Source organism: Agelaius tricolor, unplaced genomic scaffold, assembly GCF_023055355.1.
Source record: "Agelaius tricolor isolate 1412-34295 unplaced genomic scaffold, bAgeTri1.0.p SCAF_4, whole genome shotgun sequence".
NCBI classification, from domain to species: domain Eukaryota; kingdom Metazoa; phylum Chordata; class Aves; order Passeriformes; family Icteridae; genus Agelaius; species Agelaius tricolor.
This window is the reverse complement of record NW_027269264.1, coordinates 48,037,646-48,062,041: the sequence shown is the minus strand read 5'-3', so window position 1 is coordinate 48,062,041 and position 24,396 is coordinate 48,037,646. Positions and strand designations below refer to the sequence as shown.

The 24,396-nt window shown below is 39.1% G+C and overlaps 1 protein-coding gene across 1 annotated transcript in view; it reads right to left on the bottom strand.

Annotated features, from left to right (window-relative positions):
• Positions 1-4,844: 4,844 nt before the first annotated feature.
• Positions 4,845-24,396, bottom strand: part of GOLPH3 (golgi phosphoprotein 3) — a 31,707-nt gene continuing 12,155 nt past the window's right edge. The window contains exons 2-4 of the mRNA XM_071425589.1: positions 16,568-16,699; positions 12,101-12,215; positions 4,845-8,673 (exon numbers count right to left, since the gene is read on the bottom strand). Coding sequence (XP_071281690.1) covers positions 8,249-8,673; positions 12,101-12,215; positions 16,568-16,699 — 672 coding nt within the window. The 3' untranslated portion in view covers positions 4,845-8,248. The remainder of the gene's footprint in view (positions 8,674-12,100; positions 12,216-16,567; positions 16,700-24,396) is intronic.

The window sequence follows — 24,396 nt, the reverse complement described above, 5'->3', positions numbered from 1 at the left end:
TCTCTTCCCTAGATTAAAATATCCCAGCTCTTTCTACCTCTTCTTGTAACCATGTCCCCCAGGCCCAGGATCATCCTGACTGCCCCTTGCTAGACCTTATTTCCTCAACTTTCTTTCTGAACCAGGGTACCCCAAGCCACACCTCACATGGCCTTACTAATGTTGATAAGCTCTTCCACAACTTCTTTCCCAAAAATGATGAGATGGTGTTGAAAGCCTCTCTGAAGCCAAACATCCATTGTTACTCCCCTCCCAGTCCCCACAGGAGGCATTTCATCACAAAAGGCAATTTTGTCAGTCAGGCCAAGCTGGATTTAATGAATCTTGGACCATTCCCGAGTGCCTTCCTGCCCTATTACATTTTTGGAGTGGCCTCAAGAAGCTGCATTACCTGCACCTCCACAGGATTCGAGATAAGGCTGACTGTAACCTGCTCTCCACCTCAGACAGGCACAACACTGGCCCAGTCCCCAAGGCCTTCTCTGAGTCACTGTGGTTATTCCCAGCTGAATCTGTCCATCACTGTCAGCTTGGGGTGAATCCCATCCAGCTGTATGGATCTGTACATCCAACCTCCCTGAGCAGTCCCTGATGCTGGCTGCCCGCCTCCATCCCAAGCTCTTGGGGCACACCCTGAGCTCTGGGGCAGGCAGAGGAGAGCACACATCAGTGTTTCCTCATGTCTCATGCCACTTGGTTGTGTCCCTCACTTTCAGACTCACAGTGCTCACTATGGGCTGCCTCATCTGGGAACACCACACGTGGTGCTGCCTTGTGAACGTGACAGATCCCCAGGGCTGAGAGAAGGAAGCCCAGGGACATGAGGCTCCTATTCTTGGAGAGAGGAAGAGCCTGGGAGCAGAGCAGCTCCCACAGCAGCCTTGACAGTTGGCTGCAGATCTGAAACAGGCAAGTGGCAAATCTGCAGAGCCCTGGGCAGCTCAGAGACATTGACGTGGGAGAGCTGGGACTCATTTGACTGTATAAGCGAAGAGCTAGGACCAAGCAGAACTAAACCTCATTCATTACTGCAACCCCACAGGGTTTCTGAACTCCTTTCTGTGCTGCTGATGAACAGAGCCTGCAAGACACACTAAGAAGAGCATAGTAACCAAACTGCTTGTACCTCTAGTTATCTCTGAAGCAATTACCTTCAGAGGACATACTTCAATTAAGGCTGCTGCTTCTCTCTATCGCTGTGCAGAGAAATTGAAAATGTGCCAGACGTATCTGCCATGTGTGGCTCACAAATCCTTAACCCTTGTGCTGACTGTCAGCCATATGTGATCTTGGCAGAAAGTCCTGTCCAAGAAGAAAAAACTTAAAATTTTAAAAAAAGGATACTTCAGTACAATCAAAAGACAACTTTGTCTCCTCTTAAAAGATAATGCTAGGAGGTGGTTCAAATGTCTACAAATGCTGTGTGCAAATTTCTTTGCATATCAGTACTGCTTGTACATTCTGATGTTTTTTGATGAGCATCTCAGATTTGGGTATATTAAAATGTGTGCAAATCTTCAGCTGGATCTCAGAAGGAAGCTCCCCATAGCTAGAGCCTAACATCAGGCAATATCCTTGCAGCGAGGCATCTACTAATGCAGCGAATTTAGCTCAGTTTCCTGTTTGCAACGTATCCAACAAACAGACCCCAGCTGTTATTACGTGTTTATAATTGCATTTTATTTCAGGCCTGTTTTATTTGTACGTATTCCAGCCTGAGGAAGGTCACGTGCACTCCCTTGTTTCAAGCAGAGCCGCTCGCCCGCGTGGTGTGGCGCTTTCCGGGCTGAGTGGGACCTTGGTGAGCAGCTGCTGCTCCCTCCCACACAGGCACAGGCGCAGCCCCAGACACATCTGCAGCGTGGGCACAGCCAGACTCTCACTGCACAGCTCCCCTGCCTCCTCTGCTGTGCTCCAGGGATAAATCCCCACCACAGAGGTCTCCCTGGCACACGGAGTTGGACTGCTGGGGGAGCAGGCTCCAAGGGAGGACACTCAGGTCTGCCATGGTTGTGAAGTTCATGGCGTGCCAGGATGGAGACTGGCTCCCACATCACCTGAGAGAGTGTTCCCAGCCTCTGGCCCACAGCCAACGCCAAATGCACTAGGAGTGAAGAGAAATGAAGCATGTATCCATGCAAGATCTTAGGAACACTGAGGAAGGGTAATGACCAGAGGAATCCCAAATCTTTCCAGGACAGGAAGCTCCCTTGGACCAGTTTTTGTTCAGACAACAGTGTGACTTCTTTGCCAAGGACTTGGCTTACTGCCACTGCTGAGTGGGTTACCATAAGATTCCTGCTTGAAAAAATGATCTGGCTTTGATAAATTTCTTCTGCAAATTCTCTGAAAACAGGTTTGAGATTTTTAATAGTGTATAGAAGTTGTTCTGTTTAGCACTGCAAAACCTGTTCATGACTTAAATTGTATTTTTCAGAAGTGTCTGAAGTCCTGAGAAGTTTAAGGAGTCAAAGCAGGATTCCAAAAACTGGTTGAGACATGATTTGGTTTCATTTGAACAGTCAGGAAACAAAGAAGGACCTATAAAGATGCCCTGGCAGTAGCAAAGAAAGCTTATAAACTGCCTGTCATTGCACTTTACAACCACCAAAGTCTTAACATCTAACTTCAAGATCAATCCCATGTCAAAGGGACAAAAAAGCCAAGATTTAAATAAATGTAAAAAAGCAAGGGGCAGCAGAATACAAATCTTGAAGGATAGTGCATTAGATGATGGCAAATCCTTCTTGAACAGACATCAGATGCACTAGATGAGAATTAACTGAATGATGAATTGGTAATCAAAAAAACAAATGAAAGACCAAAACATTTTAGTACATCATGCCACAGAAATGGCTCATTCCATCACACTGTTAGTGTAATTATATCCTTCTCCCACTCATCCCTTTTAATCACATAATATACACATAAAGAAACCTTGTAAATAATGTGTGTCTACACCTTTGGAAAAATAAATACCCAAACAGAGCTGCTTCTTTGACCCGCAGCACAAACTCAACTCTTTTAACAAGCAGAGAGCCCAAAAGAGAAAATTATTGTTGTATAGAATACTCTCACTGTAGGAAAAGCTTGAGTGAGAGATAGCAAGTCCTTGAAGAGCTGGCTCACAAAATCTACTTATATTAGAGAACTAGTAAAATCATCACTCTCAGCTGCAAGTTCTCCATGCTGCATGGACTATAACTTGCTTTAGAAGCTGGCAAAGAGAAGTTTCAAGGTAAATTAGCACCAGGTTGTGCTCACCTTAACAAACCAGGTGTTATGAGTTGTAGCAGGCCACCAGCTGCTTCAGTTCAGCCATCAAGGCAGCTACTTTTGACAAACCCATTTGCTGAAAATGAGGAGGCTCCTTGAGGCTTTGATGGGGAATCAACTCAGGTGCTTTAATTAAGCTACGACCTTCCAATTTACTAGACAGATGGGCTTTGATCCCATGATACTATAGTAAACAGCTATATGCCATAACCAACAGGCCTCTGCCTAAGGCTCCGGTACATAACTAATGCACACCAATGAGCTTGCAATTCACTATGATCCTAAAACACAGGACTATGTGCCACATCCAGTTGTTTCTTGAACACTTCCAGGAATGGTGACTCCACCACCTCCCCGGGCAGCCCATTCCAGTGCTTAACCACCCTTTCAATAAAAAAATTCTTCCCGATGCCCAACTTGAACCTCCTGTGGCACAACTTGAGGCTATTTACCCTTGTCCTGTCACTTTTTCCCTGGGAGAAGAGACTGAGGCCCACCTGGCTACACTCTCCTTTCAGGGAATTGCAGAGAGTGACAAGGTCCCCCCTGCACCTCCTTTTCTCCAGGATAAACATCCCCAGCTCCCTCAGCTGCTCCTCAGAGAATTTATATCCCAGACACTTCCCCAGCTGTGTTCCCCTCCTCTGGACACACTCCAGCACCTCAAATGTTCCCACTGAATTACGGGGCCCAGAACTGGACACAGAACTCCAAGTCTGGCCTCACCAGTGCTGACTACAGGGGGACAATCACTGCCCTGGCACTTCTGGCCACATTGTTGCTGAAGTCACCAAGCAACAAGCCAAGAAACAAAAACCAGAGTCCAGAGTCAGGGGAGAAAAAAGTTGAAACAGCAAATTATCTGGAAGTACAGAAAGGTGGAGGTTAGGGGGAAAGCTAAAGGCTACTATTTATCAGCATTTCTTTCCCTAGTTTTGTCTGCTGTCCTGGGACCCATGTTTTCCTGTGTTTCTACAGCAGCTTTCTTCAGGGTCAGAAGACATTTCTTACCATCAGCTTTCCACAGGCTTCATGCTGCTGCTCTGTGGGCAGGAGAAAGCAAGATCCACTGTGAGGAAACTCCAGATCTTACTCATAAATTAACATGGACAGCAGCTTTGACCAGGCTTCTTCCCCAACCACTGCCCCAAGGCAGTCACCCCATACACACACCTGAGATCTCACTTTATATTTAATACTTACAAAGCACCTGACAGTGTAATTGTTAATGCATTAAGCATTTCCACAGAGTAAACTTACTTTTTCCAAAATTCTTTTCAAAAATAAATTACTTAAAAAAAAAATTCATACTTCTCTGAAGCTGGAAACCCCCCTCCATAGAAAAAGGTGGACAATAGGGATAACTGGGACATAACAGAATTAGGCTGCCTAAACTGCCTAGAGCCCAGCTGAAGGAGAGCTAAGGCTTTGATGAAAACCTTTAAAAAAAGTTCTTTCTCAAACTGGTGAATAATGCAGCCTGAGGAAAAACTGGAAATTACTTAGCAAATGAAAATATATATCCTTTAGGGATTGCATGCATGTGATACACAGTAACCACCTGCAGCTGATAGCATGAAAGAGTGCTTTATTTTGTTACAGTACAGATTCAGTCCAGTTCACAGAGAACACATCAGTTAATACATATCTTCACCTTGTAGGAGAAATGGGCATGAACACACGAGCACACAGTCAGCAGCCTTTTACTGCCACTTATGCAAATTTTGCCTCAAAAGCATCATTTATAGTACACACGTTTCACTACCAGTCCATGTAACAGCACTGTAATGCCAGCTCTAGAAACACAGGAAAGGACAATGTCAATCTCAAGGACTGTGAAAATGTGTGTGTGTGTGTGTGTATACACTGCTTAATGATTTAACTTTCAAAATCCTGGTTTTGACTTGAAAGTTTGTTTTAAAAAAATGTGTCCCTGAATAATACATGCTGTTCCTTGAGGCATGTGTTCAAGTTCAGGCTTTGGGTAAGAATCTTCACTTGAGCAGCCACTGAGAGCTGAGGGTTTGGAGTAGACAGAACTGTCTGGAAACCAGGTAGGTCTCCGTGAGCTGCAGTAGCAGCCCAGGTAGAAGGGTACCTGAATCTCATCAACACAGTCTCCCATGTTTAGCCATTTTTTAAAACCTGAAATAGCAACAAAGGCAACAATGTCAGCCAAATCAGTTCCTATTAACCTACCAAACTTACCTTCCTGGAGGTTTTGGGCTTTTTGAAGCACAATTTTAGGACTCAGGACTCCAAAAGCTCATCTATTTCCCCTGCACATCCAGGCTTACACTAGGTGGTCCAGCAAAAGACACAGTTGTTCTTCCCAAACCCTTCCTCACTTACATCCAATTTCTTTGACATGTCCAGCACAGACTCTCCCCATCACGGTCAGAGGTCCTATCTAAGCAAAATAAAGCTGATAAATACTGTGTGCAGTTATCCTCTGTGTGGAAAAAAAAAAAACCAAAAAACACAAAACCCCAAATAATCTTTCAAGGGGGGGATTAAAAAAGAATTCTAAACCATCGATTTCTTCTAAACCATGTAGACCATAAGGGTACTAAAACTCCAATATCCCCCACAACCAAACATGAAACCAGCAGGAAAATGGAAAATACTCACAGGATGAAGAGAGGCCAGAAAAAGGACTGTGAAGGATTCTTTCAGTCTGAAGCATGCTTCAAGTAGCTTAGATTTTCAAAGCCATTTTAAAAGTTTTGTGCACATAACTTGCTCCTGCACACTCCACCATTTTTCTGACCTTTCTGCCTAATTACTTTCTCCTCCTCTCAAAGAGCAACAGAAAATGAGAAAACAGATCACATGAGAGAGACAATGAAAGCTGTGAGCTGCATCTACTAGCAAGTATACAGAAAGTATTCCATAAGCTGTCAAATATAAGAGCAACACAGCAATTTTCATTTTCCTTCCACTTAAAAGCAATCACAGCTTGAAATGTTTAAAAGACGATGTCCCAAGTTCATGCCCAAGCCACTCAAAGTTTTCAACACAGCATCTTACAAGTGAGAAAATACTGTTTGTCTTTTTATTTGTAAACCAGAGTTTGAAATACTTTACAATATACTTTTAATTTCATTTGTCTAAAGAAATAGCATTAAGAACTGAAAGAACAGTGTGCCATTAAATGTCAAGGACCATATTTTTAAAAACCTTTCTTAAAAAAGGTTCTAGAGGTACGATGAATTTAAGTTGCATTTTAAAGTCAACTACTCAAGCATATCAATGATTGAAAATGAAGTGCAAAATTGGAAATCCAGTCACAGATGAGGCTGTAGAGCTGTGCTCAAGACTGAAGAGGTCTACCTAGGGCAGGCACAGTTGCACACTCCCCAAATTAAGTCAGCCTGTCCCAGCAATGAATCCTGCAGATCTGAGCAACACCACTGATTAAGTCAGTTTGAACTACTTAATATAAATTCTCCCTTTCTAATAAGAAGGATATAAACTAAAGCTTTCAGTTAGGCAATAAAACCTTTCTAATTAGCAACAAAAAAGTATAAGTGACATGCTTACTCTGTTTCAGGCACTTTCAAGATCATAGTTTATTTACTGTAGGTAAAAAGCTAGTATACAGATTAAGGGATCTCTTAAATTTCAACTCTACAGTTATACACCATCTAGTATTCTTGTACTGAATATTAACCAAAAGGTTTCTAAACACCTGTAAGCCCCACTATAAATTTGCATTGGTATGATGAAAAAAGTATAGAAATCAATGCTTAATTCTTTCAATGCATAATATTTACACTGTGAAATCAATGGGAAATAACAACCAGCGGCAAAGAGGCAATAAATTTTAAAAAGCCAAGGTTTTATATAGGTTTTGGGTTTTTTACAATAGTGTGCTAATTAGCATAATTGTATATATAAAAATTAAAATATAGCCGAGCATCCCATTACAGAAATCTGAATTCTCTGAACTGCTGCCATTACTTGCTAACCATTTACATGCAACACCTGCTAGGACTGACATTTTGTTTTTGAAGTGTAAAATAGTTCAAGGTTTATGAGACAAACATTAATTTGTGTACAAAACCAAAAACTGCACTCAAGAATTGTACTGGTCATGAGTCTTTTCCATACAGAAGTGGAGGGAAAGAAGAAAGTACCAATGATAGAAAGCAGTCTCTTTCCATTCACTAATTTTCAAAGGCAATGCATAGACTGAGAATACCTGGATGGCAAACTCCAGAGACTCTGGAAAAAAACAGCTTTCACACACAGGACCTCTGCAGGAGGCCTTTCTTTGCATCAGATGGCAATGGCTGACAGCAAATAAGGGGCACCAGGTGTACAAGTAAGTAGATCTTGCAAAATACTAAGATGGGGCAGTTGTTAATATACAATTTGAACTATATATACACAATATAATGGAATGTATCCCCTCCCAAAACCGGTTTATGAAACAATTGGACCTTTCTATACTAGCGTTATGACTCAGCTATCATTCTAATGAAAATATAAGTACACAAGAGACCTGCGTGAAAATTAAAATTTATGGGGCATTTTACAGGAACTATTGACAAAGCTGCTTAATGTCATTTCTGCTTTTTAAGTAATTTTGTTATATGTAATTGAAAATATCTGTGTATAAAATGTCCTGACAGACACTTCAACATGGAGCTTTGGTGACAAACCACTTCAATAACAATGAGGTGAAAAATTAAACAAAGTATTTAAGGTAACTCAAACTGAATAGGAAATGGAATGCCAATATGGCAGTTTACCCTTCTTCTGTTGTTTTAAACAGGAAAGTCTCTTGTACCAGCAAAATCCTGTATACAGATAGAGAAGTAGGGAATACACCACTTATAATTCCCATTAAACAAAAGCCGATTCATCATGTGAGAAAGTACAAATTACAGAAAACATGAATAGTCAATAAAAGAGAAAAAAAACTGGTTTACATGAAAGAAGAGAGAACGCTTCAGTCTGAATGCAGTTACTTTGTGAAAGCTGCTACAACAGCCCACAGAACCTCATTCGTGTTGGTTTTCATACATTCAACCTCAGGGTCTAAATCCAGGAGCTGCCGCACTCTCTTTGTGGCTAAATCATACTGCTCATCCAGGAGGGGGGCAAAAGCGTTCTCCAGGACGTCTGAGGCGTGGGCTAAGTACACGAGCGCCAGCAAGCGCTTGTCCATGCGGTGGGGGTCGTTCACCCACTTGTCAAGAACTGCCTCCTGAACCTTCTTGATGAGGCGCTGTTTGATGTTGTTGTTGGTGAGAGGGTGCGTGGTCATGTCAAAAAGAAGGAAGTTCTGTTTCTCTGTTGTCAGTACACCTTTTTCCACTAGATTTTTAGCTAACCGCTCACGGACATTTCGTAGTTGGTAGTGCAACTTCAGTGGGTTCCATGTTTCACCTGAAACAGCAAGAAAACCACACAACAGTCAGACAAAGTTTAAGCTGCACTGCTGCAGTGATTTTTCTTTTTCCCTCTGTGGTACAGAAGGGGCTGTCAAAATCATATAGCAGACTACAAGACACTGTGCTCCTGTCAGCATTTCTCTGATCCCTGCCATGGAGGCAGAGACCAGGAGAACCTCCTCGGAGCAGCTCTGGGGTACTGTGACAGTTTGGATGAAACGACAGCTAAGCCATGTCTTGATTGCAGATATGAAAAATAAACAAAAACCTTGTATTGTAAAATAAAAAAAAAACCAATCAGTTGTGCAGAATTTATTTATGTAACAATAAAAATAAAGTACAATTAAGCACCTTTCTACAGTCTTTTACCATGTCAGAAACCAGGAGAAGTGTTACTGCTTTTCTTCTGCCATAGAGACAAGCTAATGCACAGTTATCCAGTGAATTTCTTTATTTCTGCAGGTTTCCACTCCTCTCCCCCTTCCTGCCTCCACCATACAAAACTGTGACCATGCACTGTGAGAATGTGTGTGGCACAGGTGTGCCCACATGAACCACATATTAGACAGAGTCTTTAATGCTTCTATATAAATTATTTCTAATGCCTTTTGTTACAGCAGCAGAACTGGGCCCTCCAGAGTGTGTGACTGTATGCAGAGAGGAAATTGACAAAGGACAAAGTCAGCATCAACAGCTCCAACTAAAACTGTTTATCACTGAGAATTCTACCTTTGCTTAAGAGCTTATTTAACAGGCTAAAAATTTTAATTCCAGCTTACTAAAGAATTTATCATAATCCCCTCCTGATGTCAAAGACTATGCATTTTAAAAGGCAAGAAAAGGAACAACTTTAAGTATTTCTTACATAGATGGAGGTTTTCCATAAATGATATGAGAATTTCTGTATCAAACTTTAAAACATTTATTGGTTAGCATAAAATAATAACAACAACAACAGTAAGCCACAGGTGACTTTGAGGTTTCTCCCACTGCGATGGAGGGTGACACACACTGTATCCAAGTAACAGCCAAGATAAGCAAACAAATGAGGTGACTCCAGCTGCAGAGTGAAAGGCAGAAAACCCAACCAGGACTGAACTACACAAGTCCAACTACACATCACTGAATGCGATTCCCCAGTTTATCATAAATGAAACTATCACACAAACACAAAAAAGCGTTTTCCTTACTACCTTTCACAGGGCAAAGGCTACTTCCTAGATTTTTGTGCAGTTGCTATGTGGCTGAAGTCAGTGCTGTGGTGACACCTTGTGACCAAGCTCTTCAACTACACAGACACTTTGCAGACACGGAGAGAGATGTTTGCTACATCTGCAGGAAACCTGATATTTTGGTCCAAACGTCTATATTCCCTACCTTTGCTTTCTTTAGGGGCTACATTATAAACATCAGCCTGGCAAACATCACCTTACATGTCCACATATTTATTCACATGATGGCTTTGAACTCACATGTACTGTAACTCCAAGCAGCACTCTGCATCACTGATAACCATGGATAGATTTTTTTCCAGGATCGACCTGGTCTCCAAGGCAAAATTCTAACAGAGTTTATGAATTTATTAAATAAAGCAAAATAAAGCAAAACCAACCAACCAATAAAAATAAAAACCCCCACCAAGACCCATTGAAATATTTTTCTTCAGAAGGACACATCTCTAAACCATGGGAACCGAAGAACACTAATGCCATCCAAGAATTAGTAATTAATAAACATATGTTAGTAAAAATTATTGATTCAAGCCTTAGCCACAGCACTGATGATAACACTGATGATATCTTCACAGAGCCAAAGCTCAGCACAGTCAGGAAAGCCTTAGCTTTCCTCAAAGAAAACCTACAACACTAGTTCATTCATTAGCTGACCTTTCTTGAGCCAGTCCTAACTTGATGTGCATTGCACTGGGAAAGGAGGTGAAATGTCAGCACAAATTATGTATTTGGGACAAGAAAAATGAAGTGTTTTTGCTGGCTGTAAGAGGGAAGGGGAGCTGAGTGAGAACTGAACTGCATGGCTCCGCAGCAGCCATGGCCCTCCTGACATGTAGTCCAGGCTCCCCCCTGCCTGACAGCCAAGGAGCAGGAGAGGGGGGATGGCAAGGACCTGAGAATGAATGGTGTGCAAGGAAGGCTGTTTAAGGTGGTGCAGAATGAATGGCAAGAACAAAGAAAACAGGAAAGCAGAGAAAGGCAAAGAGATTTTGCTCATTTCTGCAGCTTATCGGTTTTAAGAAGTAGCAGATTTTACACAGGCAACTTCCAAATCTCATTACCCCCAACCTCACAGGCACATTGTTGACAATGAGGGTCAACAGTGCAGGGTTTTTTCCTGCACTGTTTGCACAAATGAAGTACAGCTCTGATCTACTCCAAGGGAGCTGCATTTATGTGCTTTGTGAAAACAGATGAAGGCTAGTGATCAATTCTGTCTGCAGCTCAGCCTGGAGAGGAGAAGGCTCTAAGGAAATCTTTCTACAGCCTTTCTGGGCTTAAAGGGGGACTGCAAGAAAGATGGGGTCAGACACTTTAGCAGAGCCTGGGACATGAATAATGGTTTCAAAGTGAAGGAGAGTTGGCTGACATTAGATACAAGGAAGAAGTTTTTCACAATCAGACACCAGAATGGATTGCCCAGAGAGGTGGTGGATGCCTTATCCCTGGAAGCATCCAATGTCCAGTTGGATGGTCTAGTGGAAGGTGTCCCTGCTGACTGCAGAGGGGCTGGACTAGATGGCCTGTAAAAGTCCCTGCCAACCAAACCTGTTCAAAATTCTATGATCACTGACATTTCATTCTTTCTCAACTATTTACTAGCTTTACAGGGAAAGCTGTGTGCAAAGTACTCACCTTGAAGACTTTGTTTTGATCAACAAGAAGTATTTAACATTTAAAAATATTTATTACATTTCTTCAGTTAATAAAAAAATAAACTCCTAATGCTTTATTTTTTCTTTATGATTAATGGCCAAATCACCCTCAAGTTTTATGTGTGAGCTATGAGCTCTTCACCTCCTTTCTTTATTGAAAGATCTGAATACTCAGTGCACACACTCAGGCTCCAAACTTCCACCAACCATCATTTCCAAACACAGAGAAAGGCAATTACATCTCCAGGGTGCAGTCCTGATTTACTTCAGAGTCAGCAGAAGGCACCTCTTCCACTGAGTTGAGATGTCCTCTGACACTTCCATACAGATCCTTTCTGTACCAAGTTAAGTCAAAAGCAACAGTTACTTATATTTGATTAAAGGCTACAATCAACAAGAGACTACCCTAGAGGACAGACTAATTAACTTTTTTGCATATTTTCTCTCAAAAAACCTTGCAATATAATCTCTAGTGATGCCAGATAATTAGCTTTATTTGGGTAAAAAAAGCAAATACGTTATGTGCAAGGCTTACCACTAAGCAGTTCAATCCAATTTTGTACTGTTTCAGGAGGCTGGGTCTCTTTTATGTGTTTCAGAGCTTCATCAAGCAGAACATCCCCTGTAGGAGCATCTGACTTGCAAATCACCTAAGAATGAATAAAACACAGTCAGTATTTTGACAGAATTCATATATGACAAACACACCCATCAATAAAAAACCTACCTGTTAGGAAAACCAAAATAATTTTTTTTAAAAATAACAAACTCTCTTAAGAATATGCAACATTGAAAAAGGTAAATTTTCATTATTAAAAAAAAGCAGTATGTGTTTTAATTCAAAATACCTTAAGTCTGAGGTTAATCTGTAACTTAAATTGACCTTAATGGGCAAAACTGTAGTATTAATAACAAACTTAAAAGCTGTATTTTGAAGGAAAATAACTCACTTATCTAGCCAGGTCCGTTGCTACCTCCCAAGAACAAAGTACATTGCACTAAATTAGTTTCTGAATACAGTCTATTCTACTGCTTCAAGTCAATTTATTCAAAATACTGAGTTAAGCAATAAGGTTGCATGAAAATAACAACAAAAAAAAGGTACAAAAACTAGTTTTCTTCAATATACGAACAGATAAAAATAGGTTCATGACAACATCTGTAAGTTTTCCAGCTCTGAAGAACACACTGCCAACTAATAGAGTTTCATTTAATTACAGTTAAACCACACGTACTAGGGAAAATACACATGTACTAATAAACCCCTTAACATGCAACAATAAATGCAATACAATATAAGTCTCTTATTTAATAACTTCAAATAACAAATTATTTGAATTCTTCACTCAGGAAAGCACAACAAAAAAACTGATTCAGAGGAACATAATAAAATTCAAAAACGTAACTGCTTGTTTACCAGTATAAGTAGCTACAGAAACCATGCAAAAAAATACAATTTTTTTTCAGGAGACAAAATCAAGAGCACCGAATGAAAACTTACAGATTAAACTAGCTCAAGTCAGTATGTTTAAAATCCATCTTTATTTATAGAAGAATTACTACAGTTGTTAGTGATAATAATAATAATAGTTATTATTGTTGTTGTTACTATTATATCTGGCAATTTAAATAGTTTACAAACTAGCACTTTACAAGCATCAGAGAAAAGGTACCAGGTGATTGACAGAAAAATGAATACATCAACACAATTCCATATACATACACATATAAAAAGCAGGAAATGAAAGCTCCTATCTTTCTTAACACTTTAGAGTAGTCAGAAAGGTGTTCTGGAAATGTCATACTGTTCCATAGTTCAGGGAACATCCTGTTTCTTCAGAGATGCTGGTCCTTAGCCTGATTGTAAAAAAATATTCTTTATTCCAATTTTTCAGTGATGAATCAGGTACTAGATTTGCCTGGTACTTATCAACTAAGGAAATTTCAATTATACAGAATATTTAATTTGCATTTTTCACAATGCAGCTCTGTAATTAAGCAAAGCTAAAAGATTAAGCACAGATTTTTAAGTAAACTTCATTTTCTAGTTTTAATACAAAAATTCACTCTTGCATGAATTGCTCAGAATTGTTAGCAATAAATACTGAAGAAAATCTGCCAAGGATTTTTTGGGATTCCTTTTGATTCTAATAACTCTATCGATTTGGTTTGCTCTCTGAACCTGTAAGGCAATGTAGAGTACCATCTTCTATTCTCAATAACCATTTGCAAACCTCAAAATTCATTTATTTGTTTCTAATATTGATGCCAGTAGACAGAATCCAAAATGGTGTGACAATTACATATTCTTAAGCCAAATTTACAAGGATGTTGCCACGTGTAACACATCATATCCACTTACAAAGTCTCACTAAGGTCCATCAAGTCCTTGTCCACTCTTTTCTCAGTCTCATTTGACTCTCTATGGCATTCAATCATAGATTTAATGCATCTTGATCCATTCTGAAGTACAAAATATTGTCGGGTCCGGCTGTCTGTCTCTGCCCGGACACGGGTAGGGTGGTTCTTGGGTGGCACGCGTTTCAAAGGACGAGTTTGGACTCTTCAGCTTTTCGTTCTTCAGACTGTTTATTGTTTCTTATCTACAAAATTTTCTGTCTACCCAACAGAGGTCTGACCTGCAAGGCAGCCAAAGGCACTCTGACCACCCATGGGGCGGTCATGTCTTTTTATACTAAAATCTATGTACATGATATTTACCTTTATTTTCCAATGCTTTTCACCCATGTTGGCAAGCACACCTTCACCATAAACCAATCCCCAAGTGCCAACATCACCACAAAAGATGGAAGACAAGAAGAAGAAAGAAGAAGGACGAGACACTGATCCCTCCATCTTGTCTCCATAACCCCCCTGTACCAAAAACCTTAAAGTTTATATTTCACCCTATAAATGTGTCCCTTTTACACCCTTCACTCTAAAGTGATTCTCATGCCCTCAAACTGCTGTCACTTCTGTGGATGGATCAAAATCAAGCCACCAAACACTCCTGGCAACATTCCAGGATTTCCGAGACCCCCAAGGGTTCTCTCAGTAACTCTGGACATCCGGAGTGATGTGCTGAGTTCCCACAAAATATTATCAGCAGAGAGCAACCTGATTTAAGGCTTTAAGTGAAAATCATTGTAGCTATCATTCTTTCAAGTTAATTATATTAAAGCCACACTTAACTGGTTATAAATCCGTGCTACTGCCCAAAAAACTGGAGTTTACCCTCCTTCACCTCAGCTTATCATTTGTGCCCCACCCGATGACAAGATCAAGAGAGTGGTTCCATTAAAAACAAAACTGATCAAAGTAAATAATTTCACCCCTGAATTACAACCTTGGATGTATTATTTGACAGCTCTTTCCACTTATTAGGCACAGTATTTATTTCACAGCCAAAGCTAAGGGCATGGGGAGCAAAGCCTGCAGAAGCAGGACAAGGAGGACAATTGACAGAGTATAGAGACTTACATCTGGCCAACACAGAAACAAAACTGAAATTTAGTGTTAATGGAAAACTTCAAATAAGGTGCAAAATAACATAAGTCATTCATAAGACTGATTTCTAAATTGATGGAGGTGCTGTGTTTAGGGATTTCATTTGCAGGGAAGTACTTAAGCAGAAAACAACCTTCATCTAAATTTTAAATTAATGCCTATTTTTATAGAACCCTCGTGCCTGAAAACTGAAAGGTATCTCAAATACTTTACAACAGCAGAATAAGAAAACCTCTAAATTGCGTAGATTTTAGATCACTTTAGACAAACCACATGATAAAATTTAACAAAAAACATGCAACCACAATCAAACAAAACCCAATCACAACTCAGACAAATAATTTTGCTTGTATTCTTTAGTGAATATACATACAGATTATTTTTCCATTTTCTTTAAAAATCCAGCAACCTCACAGTTAATATTTCAAGTAGATAGAACTGACAAGGTTTTCACAGAATGAAAATAACTCCTGACTGAATGCCTAAGAAGATTACTGAATGCCTAAGAAGCCAAAAGCTCTGGAGGAAAAAAAAATGTGCGAACTAATCAATGCTGAATATGCTTAAACGAGGCTAAAAGAAGTAGGGACTGTTTGTCAGAACAGAGGTTTGATTTTTCTGAAGTGAAGGGAGCTGGGAGAAGGTTAGGGAATTCACAAGCTTGCCTTAAAATTTAGAAAAGATAATATTGACAGAGAAATGTGCCGTAAGAGAATTTATTTGTGGTGGACAGACAACATTTGACCAGGTTTTCAATAGGCTTATTTTACAAGTGTCCTCTAATGCTGATGAAGTAAAAATTCTTCCAAGAGCATGACTTTGCACATTTTGTACAAAGGGAAAATTCAGTGGTAAAAGTAAAAAACTAAGGCCTCAAATCTTCAGCCCAATTCTATAAAGGACGGTAGAGATGTGGCCATCTTGAAGGTGAGAGAGCACAACCAATTTAACTCACCAGCCTCATGCTTGAACTAGACAGTTGTATGTTCTCAGGGGTCCCAAGAACAATGATGGTTTCCTTCCCATGCAATGCAAGCACAACTGCAGTGCTGTGTACACCCAGAAGTAAACCGGTGGCTTGCAGGACACATCTGGTGTCTGGCAGTTATCCGCTCCTTTCAGCCTGAGCCCACATCCCACTGGCATTGCAAAATCCAGCTCCTTTGGCAGATTGTGGCTGGTGCCACTGGCTGTAACTGCTGCCACCACGCCCCAGCCAAAGCCACTGCCAACGGCTGGTCAGCAACAGCACCAGCAACACATCCAAGGAACAAACACGGGCACAGAACACGTACCAGAGATGTCCCAAGGCATTTTATCTCACCACCGAGAAACACCTTTTAACTTTGCACTTCTGCCTTAGGTCATTACTCAGAATCATCATCTTCACATAAAGAAAAAAAACCCCAGGCTTTTTCTTAGAACCAGTTGTAATTTATAGCTCCTGTATTGCGTGGAGCCTGACGAGTGAATGTGACCATTTTCCTGCACTTACCTTTCTTGTTAGCAGACTTTTGCGCCTCATTCCACAGGCCTCCAGCTGGAGACGCCCCCGCAATGCCAATTCAATTAACATGCAGCCGCGCAATCCTGACGAGATGCAATCATTCCAGAACGATGTGTAACCCTGTGAAGAAGGAAAGACAGTTAAGATATCTCCATCTCCACCTGAAAAAGAACAGAAAAAGGGCCTTGCTGTGTTCTCTGAGCAGTTCTCCTGCTTTCACACTTTTGAAGTAGCATCACTAGTCACTATCATTCCTGCCCTGAAAACATGAAAGAGAAACAGTCTCATCCTGTTAGTTTTGACACTCAGTCTCTGCCTTGTGAAGAACTGGGAATCCTCAGGAAAATGATACAGAATGAAAGAGGGCAATACCAAGAGCCGTGAGGTATAAAGTGTAGTTTTATACACAGTCAAAATAAACTTAAGATACTTTTAAGACATCAAGCATTTAGCATTACTGACATCGCACGGCTTTATGAGTGACCAAGAAACATTAGTGTGATTTTACATGCATAAACAATGTAGCACTGAGAAAGCAATAATAAACTAAAAGTGGATATAACTATGGAGTATACTGGAAAACACAAACATGGCAATCAACACAAATCACAGTACAAATTATTTTGGCTTGAACATAATAAACTAAAAGAAAAAAGCTTTCAAATAAATATTTATAACAGCTACTACTTCATCATTTAAATCCCTTGAAAATATGTGCTTTTACAGCTTGAAGCATAGTTCTTATACAAACTGCAAAACTGCAAACCACATTTATTCCACTAAGCACACCTCACCTACTGTGATTTCTCTATACTTCTGCATTGACAGCTGTCTGCTTAAATGGTAGAGCAGACCATTTGACCCAATACATTTACTCATCAGTATCTAGAAACAACTACTGACTTTTGTACTCTATTGTTCAACAATTATGATCAAAAAAAATTTTACAAAAATAATTATTTTATACGGAGTAGCCAACAATGTTCTTGAATATTTTTAATATTTGAATATCTAAGATAAAAGTAAAATCATTGAGAAATGTTCTGAGAAATGTTTGATATGATTCATAAAGATCTTCCCAAAGTGTTCTAGTGAAGCACTTCTGGAAATACCGACTTTGGGATACTTTACAGAAAGATGCTGTACACAAGACAAGGTGGGGGAAGAGCAGAAGAATGTTCTGCTTTTCATAAAATTGTCATAACCAAGAACGAAGACTAGCTTAAAATAAGAACAAGCCAATTTTATTATTTTTGCAGATGAAAGCTGCCAACATATAAAGATATAAGGGGCATATATTTTAAGTCCACTAAATTTACAAACCAGTCCCTAACTAATTACATAAATTACAGCTTTCCATGAATGTGAGAATACTGGTTTCAATTTTGCACTCAGCTATTTTCAAGAGCTGTATTATATAGATGACCAATACTTATGAAAAGTCTACAAAAGCCCCGAATCTCTAAGGTTATTACCAAAATAGGTCCCATATATTTATTTAAAACATCATAAATATTAGTTTGTAAAGGCATTTGAGAAGTTATCTAATCAGCCTTCTACTCTAGAGCTGATACTTTGCAGGTATCAGCTACTTCTATAATGCCATTCTGCAATTAAGATTTTGTTTGGCACCAGACATTTTTTGCCAAATAACACACATGATAAAGTGCAGTATTTGCTTGAGCGGGAAGAGATATGACTCCTACATTCTATTTCCAGTCAGGCTCTTTACATAATAATTTTTGAAGTCAGACAATACATATGCAAACTAAAAATCTACAGCACAAACCCACAATTACAATAAATTTACACTTCTTTATATTCATAGAAAGTTTCAGATTACTATGTAAACAATTAAAGTGTGGATGCTTGTTTCCTTTTTTTAGCAATGAAACTGAATTTATTTTTAAAATTACTATTTTTCAACGAAGTGACTTTAACTACACCACTCCCAGCACCAATTACCAGATGTAAACTCCTCTATTCCAGTAGTTAACACGGATGGCCATAGGCTGAGGGTTGCAGAGAAATGCAGGCTCGCTCATGAGATAAGTCAGGTCAAAAATGACTACATGAGTCTCTAGTCCAACCTGCTGCTGCAAGCAGGCTCAGTTATGAAGTCAGGTCAAGTTGCTCAGGGCTCTATTCAAGCATGTCTCAAAAGCTTCCAAGGATGGAGACTGCACAACCACCCAAAGGTTTTTAACCAAATAGTCCTGAAAGCCAGTTGAAAAAGATTACATCCTTCATAAATGGAGCTGCTTGTTTCGGTGGGGTAGATGACAGTGAAGCCATGAGAACGGATCCTGTTGTCACCAACTTCTTATTTTCCTTCTGCCCCCCAGACTCAGCTCACAGGTGATCCTCTAGAGAAGGAACATTATATTTCCACACACAGAAATTGTACACCTATTAACAGAGTCAGGAAAGGGATTTTTTTCAATCCATTAAACTGATCTTTCCAGATCATTCTGGTAGATGAATGGGTTGGTTTTGACACCTAATGCAAAGATACCAGACAATCAAAGGAACTTTCACAGAATATCAGTTCAGCACTCAACAATCTAACTAAATCATCCTTTAAATTAACTCAGTCTTCCTGGAGTAACTAGAAATGAATGGGAAACATTTATCTTTGATATTTCAAACACCCTCTTGACACCTACTTTAATTGGTATATAGCATAACTGGAAAAGATGCTCAAAAAAGAAACAAAGGGGTGGAGATTAATAATTTACGGGGAGGTGGAATGGCAAAATAGAATAATGCACTATTTGTAAGGAAACAAGGGCTAAAAGATGATAAACCAACTTAGCTCACAGGTTAGTAGTCAGTAGCCAATTTCTTTTCTGGTTTTTCACTCAATTGCTTTAACAGGAAGGCAGAAGTTTTAAAAAAAAATTAAAAACTTCTTTAAAAAACAAGAACAATAATGAAGTTTGACAGACAGCAACCAATCTGTAAGCCACACATAGACCAGGATGAAGTCAATGTTCACTGGGGGAATTGTCATCTTGATCCCACCCTGTCCCTGAGAATGTAACCTGTCCACTGCTCATTACAGCACACAGAACAAGACAGGGACATGGTTTTTAAAACTGTTCATTTTTTCCAATTCCTAGCAGTCTCAAAACACTTGACTGAAGATCAAACATCACTATGCAGAAATGCAACTCATTCTACTATTTAATGCTCTTCAACAGCATTAGTTTTCTCACAAATACAATACCAAGTATTTTTATTTCATCCCTCTTCCTGCAAGCCTTACAGCTTTACAAACTCTCTAACTCAAAGTAATACTTATTTCATTAAAGTTGCTAAGCAGCGGGGGGTAAGACTTACAAAGCAGGAGATTATTTTTATCTGACAGCAATCACACTAGAATAGCACTTTAAGCTATGAATAGCTTGCAAGACAAAATTTTAAATCTACAATGACTCAAAGATCAAAAAACTGTTTACAACTGTCATGTTTATTTACACAAACACAGAACAAAAGCATTTTTTGTCAGACCTGACCTAGAAACTTTCAGCTAAAAACTAGTTTTGCTAGACAAGCAAAAAGGGAAATTAGAATAAAGTTTACACCAAATACTTGTTTCCATATTAACTTTGAAAGTTCAGCTTTCCACCCAGATATGGCAAAGCACAGAGCTGAGACTAAGATCCTCTTTCCACTTTAAGAATAAGTTATTTAAAATCCATGTTCATTAAGCCATTTCTTTCCCACCAGCTCCTGTGGCATTTATTCACTTTCTCCTATTCACTTGCCTTCTACCCACTTCTAGCTCACACAGGTATTCCTGTTTAATTATTCATTAATCACTTGAAACTGCCAACTATTAAACGGTCCATTGTATAACAGAGGCCAGTTCCCAAAACTACTTTACTTTCCACTTCCGGCTTCTACTTAGTCTCTTTAGAGACATTGTTACCCAAGAGATTTTAAAATTCATAAGGTTGTTTGTAATTTTTCTTTTCTTTAAAGAAGATTGCTAACACTTTATCTGTGATCCAACAGGGCACTGCAACCATGACCACTATAATTTCATAAGTATGTAAAAAAATCAGAGTGAGAAGACAAAAAATGATCAGATGTGTCTCAAGATACTTGGTGCCATGTTAGTGATTTCTACACAATTAAGGCTGCTTTAAGACTTGCACAAAACTTCAAAATCATTTCACTTAAGCACAAAACAGCCAACCTTCACAGATCAACGACTCTCACAGCTTCCAGGCTACTGTCACACTAACTCTATTTGAAACAAACAAACAAACAAAAAATAACTAAAAAACTAAAACCAAAACAGAAAGACCCCACTGAATCAACATCACTATTTTCTGTCTCCCAAGTGCAATTTTAAGTAACCCAGCAGTAACAGTGCAAAAAATGCAATTAAGCTGTAGATGTCATCTCACGTTTATGTAGAAGTACTCCCTAATGTAGTACAAAGTTAAAAAAAAAAAAAAGAAAACTTTCTTAATAAAACATAGAACAAAAGACTCAGAAAGGACTGGGTAATCTTTTACTCAAGAATGCTTTGCTTTATTTATCAGAGTTGTTAAAAATCTCTTCCCACTACAGAAATATATATTCTTTCTCCACTTCTTCAGATAACTCGGAATAGGTGAATAGCAGTTCTACCATACCTGGCCCAGACAAGAAAGGAGGAGGGCACAGTAAAAAATCCATGAAAATACCTCAGATTCAAGAGAAGGAGAGCAAAATGCTTGCAGAATTACAACTCTGAGGCTTCATAATACACACATGGTAATATAAATAAATATGAAGTGTTTAACTCGTGGTTAAGGGCAGCTGTTTGCAGAACACAGACTGCAGCTGCCAATGCATTCTAATCCAAAGAGTCTCAAGCTATTGCAGATTACTTTGCAGATCACAGAGCCATTGCAATTGGAAATCAGCAGCTTTTAAAAAAGCATCATAAAGTCATGTAACAGTATGTGAAGGTAAATTGTGGGTTACTAACGCTTACTCTCCAAAAACATAAAGTATTTCTTTATTTTAACTTAACAGGTCCCTCAGGCCCTTCCTCAGATCCACACAGCCTCATATTTATTATCACAGGTCAGTGTTAGGTTGAAGTTTTGGCCCTGACTCAGACTCCATTTACATTTATGAGGAACCACAACAGAAGTTTCTCTGGGATAATGCACATAATACCACCCAGTCTATACTTCTCTTACTAAAAGCCTTTCCATTTTAAATTCAAACTTAATAGTACTCCTTAGACCCTCAGCTAGCACCCTCTATGAAAACACAGAACTAAAACATCTATAATAAACAACTAAAATAAACCAAACAATCAAAAGGAATCTTCTAAAGGAGAAACATCACTACAGCTACCCAAACCCTTGAATTCCTGTTCTCAGGAAATTCCAAATTTTTCTATTATGAAAGACTCAAACAAAAAGACTTTGAAATTTGGTAAACAATGCAATTTCTGAAACTTCATGTATAGACAAAACAAATAAAATATTGATTAAACTCTTTCCAGACATGGCAGCTCAATCAGAAGGGAAGCTGGCCAACTAACAGAAAGCAGAAGTGAACAACTACAACTCCTGAGGAGTTTGGGAGTCCCAGCTCTGAGGTACTACACTTTAGAGTCTTGTCAGAAGACATCAAATCCTTAGATTCTGGGTTTCTCAGCTAGGAGGCGCAATCCAGTTAAAGAAAGCTTTCACATTAGTAAACAGTAAATTTTGAATTTACAGGTACCCTGTTCTCTATTAGAATAGTATTTCAGTCAAAAAAATTGCAAAAAGTTCTACCTAGATGATAAAAAATAAAAATCAGACTTCCCAAACTTGCTGGAGTTTGCTGTTACTTTCCTTACTTCTGCATAGATGGCACTCAAACACTCTGTTGGGGGTAGCAACATAAAATCTCTGAGACACAAAACTGTGGGTTTGTTTATGTACAAACAAGTGTTGAGCTTTCCTAAACAGGTGTTTCTTCCTTGCTACCTATTCTTTCCAGAATGCAGCAGACTATTTTTATGTTCTCACAAATCACAGATGACAAACACACTGGAAAATTACCTTCAGGTCCAATTAGAGGCTCTTGCCAAATGCACATGCCAGAATAATGAATATATAGTTTGGGGACAGATAAAACCACAATGTTCAGTTCTACCATTCAGATGAGCATATGAGGAAACAGTTGTCAAGAAACCTAAGCCTGAGATGGACTAACTAAAGTGAATGTGGAACTTGGAAAAAAAAACTTTTCAAAGTCAGTTCAGATTACCTGTAGGACTAGAAAAGGTAAATTGAGTCATCTGCTGGTATAAATTTTATATGAGCTGCTTTTCATTTTGAATACCACAATTAGCAAAGAATCTACTTACATCTAGCATATATACAGCAGTGTCATGGAAGAAAAATGTACCTGCATGCTCACTGTGTGTAGTTAATTCTGAGAAAGATTAATATTTTATATACAGACACACACACACATATATATATGTATAAATAAATGTATATGTATAGTCAAATTTCTTTTCTTAGAGGTACTAAGAGTGGCAGGGAGAAACACCAGGGGAAAAAACAGTAGGAAAAGAAACAGAACAAAATGATACCCCAGAGTTCAATTACTTTCCCAGCACAAGCAACCCTTGTGAATCACTACTTTTTACCTTGGAGAGATTAATTTCGGTTTTACTGACCTTTAAAATCAATGTCACCACATCTCATTTTAGCCTTGCACAAAACCTTGCATGTAACTGGAGAAGGTACGTCCTTCCCCATATCTTAATTTTTAGCCATTTGAGAACTAAACCAAGGAAGCAGTCCAAAGCCTGAACAGCTGTTGAAGACAAATCAGTTCTTCACTCCATGGACGCACGCTCCATGCTGTTCTCTCGCCTGAGCCCACGGCAGCATTTGTGTAGCCAGCCAGATGAGCAAGTGGTCCTTCTGAGAGCTAAGTGACATTTTCGTCACCTGATTCACCATGCAGGTGAGCAAACTTCAGAGACAGTGTGGAGAAGGGAAAGAATGTGGTTGGGACAGACAGCAAAATGTAACAGCATCCCCTTCCGTGACAACCCACACTTCAATAGATAAACTGCATTCAAACCCTGAATAGTTTTTATAACCTGAATAGTTTCAGCTAGAACTTAGTCTTTGGGACAAAGAACAGAGGAAAAAAATTGTATATTATTGGGATACCTGTGCTGAAGCCATTCATGACCAAAATATGCTCAGAAAAGACAAAAAGCACCGCCCCATTTTGGACTTCAGCAATGACTACCCTGATGATCATAAATTGGAAGTTATATTATTTAAATCTGACAAGGCAGCAATAGCATCCCTTTCTGGTTCTCTGAAGAAAGAGCAAGTTCTTTCAGAGGCACCTACTAGACTATTATTAAACAACACAAAGCACAGAGAGAACATAATAATAATAATAATAATAATAATAATAATAATAATAATAATAATAATAATAATAATAAAATCATCATCTGTCACCCACTTGAAACCTACTGCAAAACACAAGCAAAGAAAATTTATCTTGAAGTACAACTGTGGCAAGTTGTATTTCATAATGGACTTAATCACAATTGTGACAGAATTGTCACTTTTTTAGTCAACAAGTTCCTCCCTCAACTAGTAGTTTTGTGATGACAGAAAGACAGCTGGGGAGAAAAGAAGGGAAAGGATTAACATAATACACTGTCCAGGTGATCTGGAGCAGGTGAAGAGTTATTAGGAACTTTGGTCTGCAACAATTTTCACGTCTGAGATGTCTGCTTTCTTCCCCCTACATCCTATCTCCAATATAAGAATTGG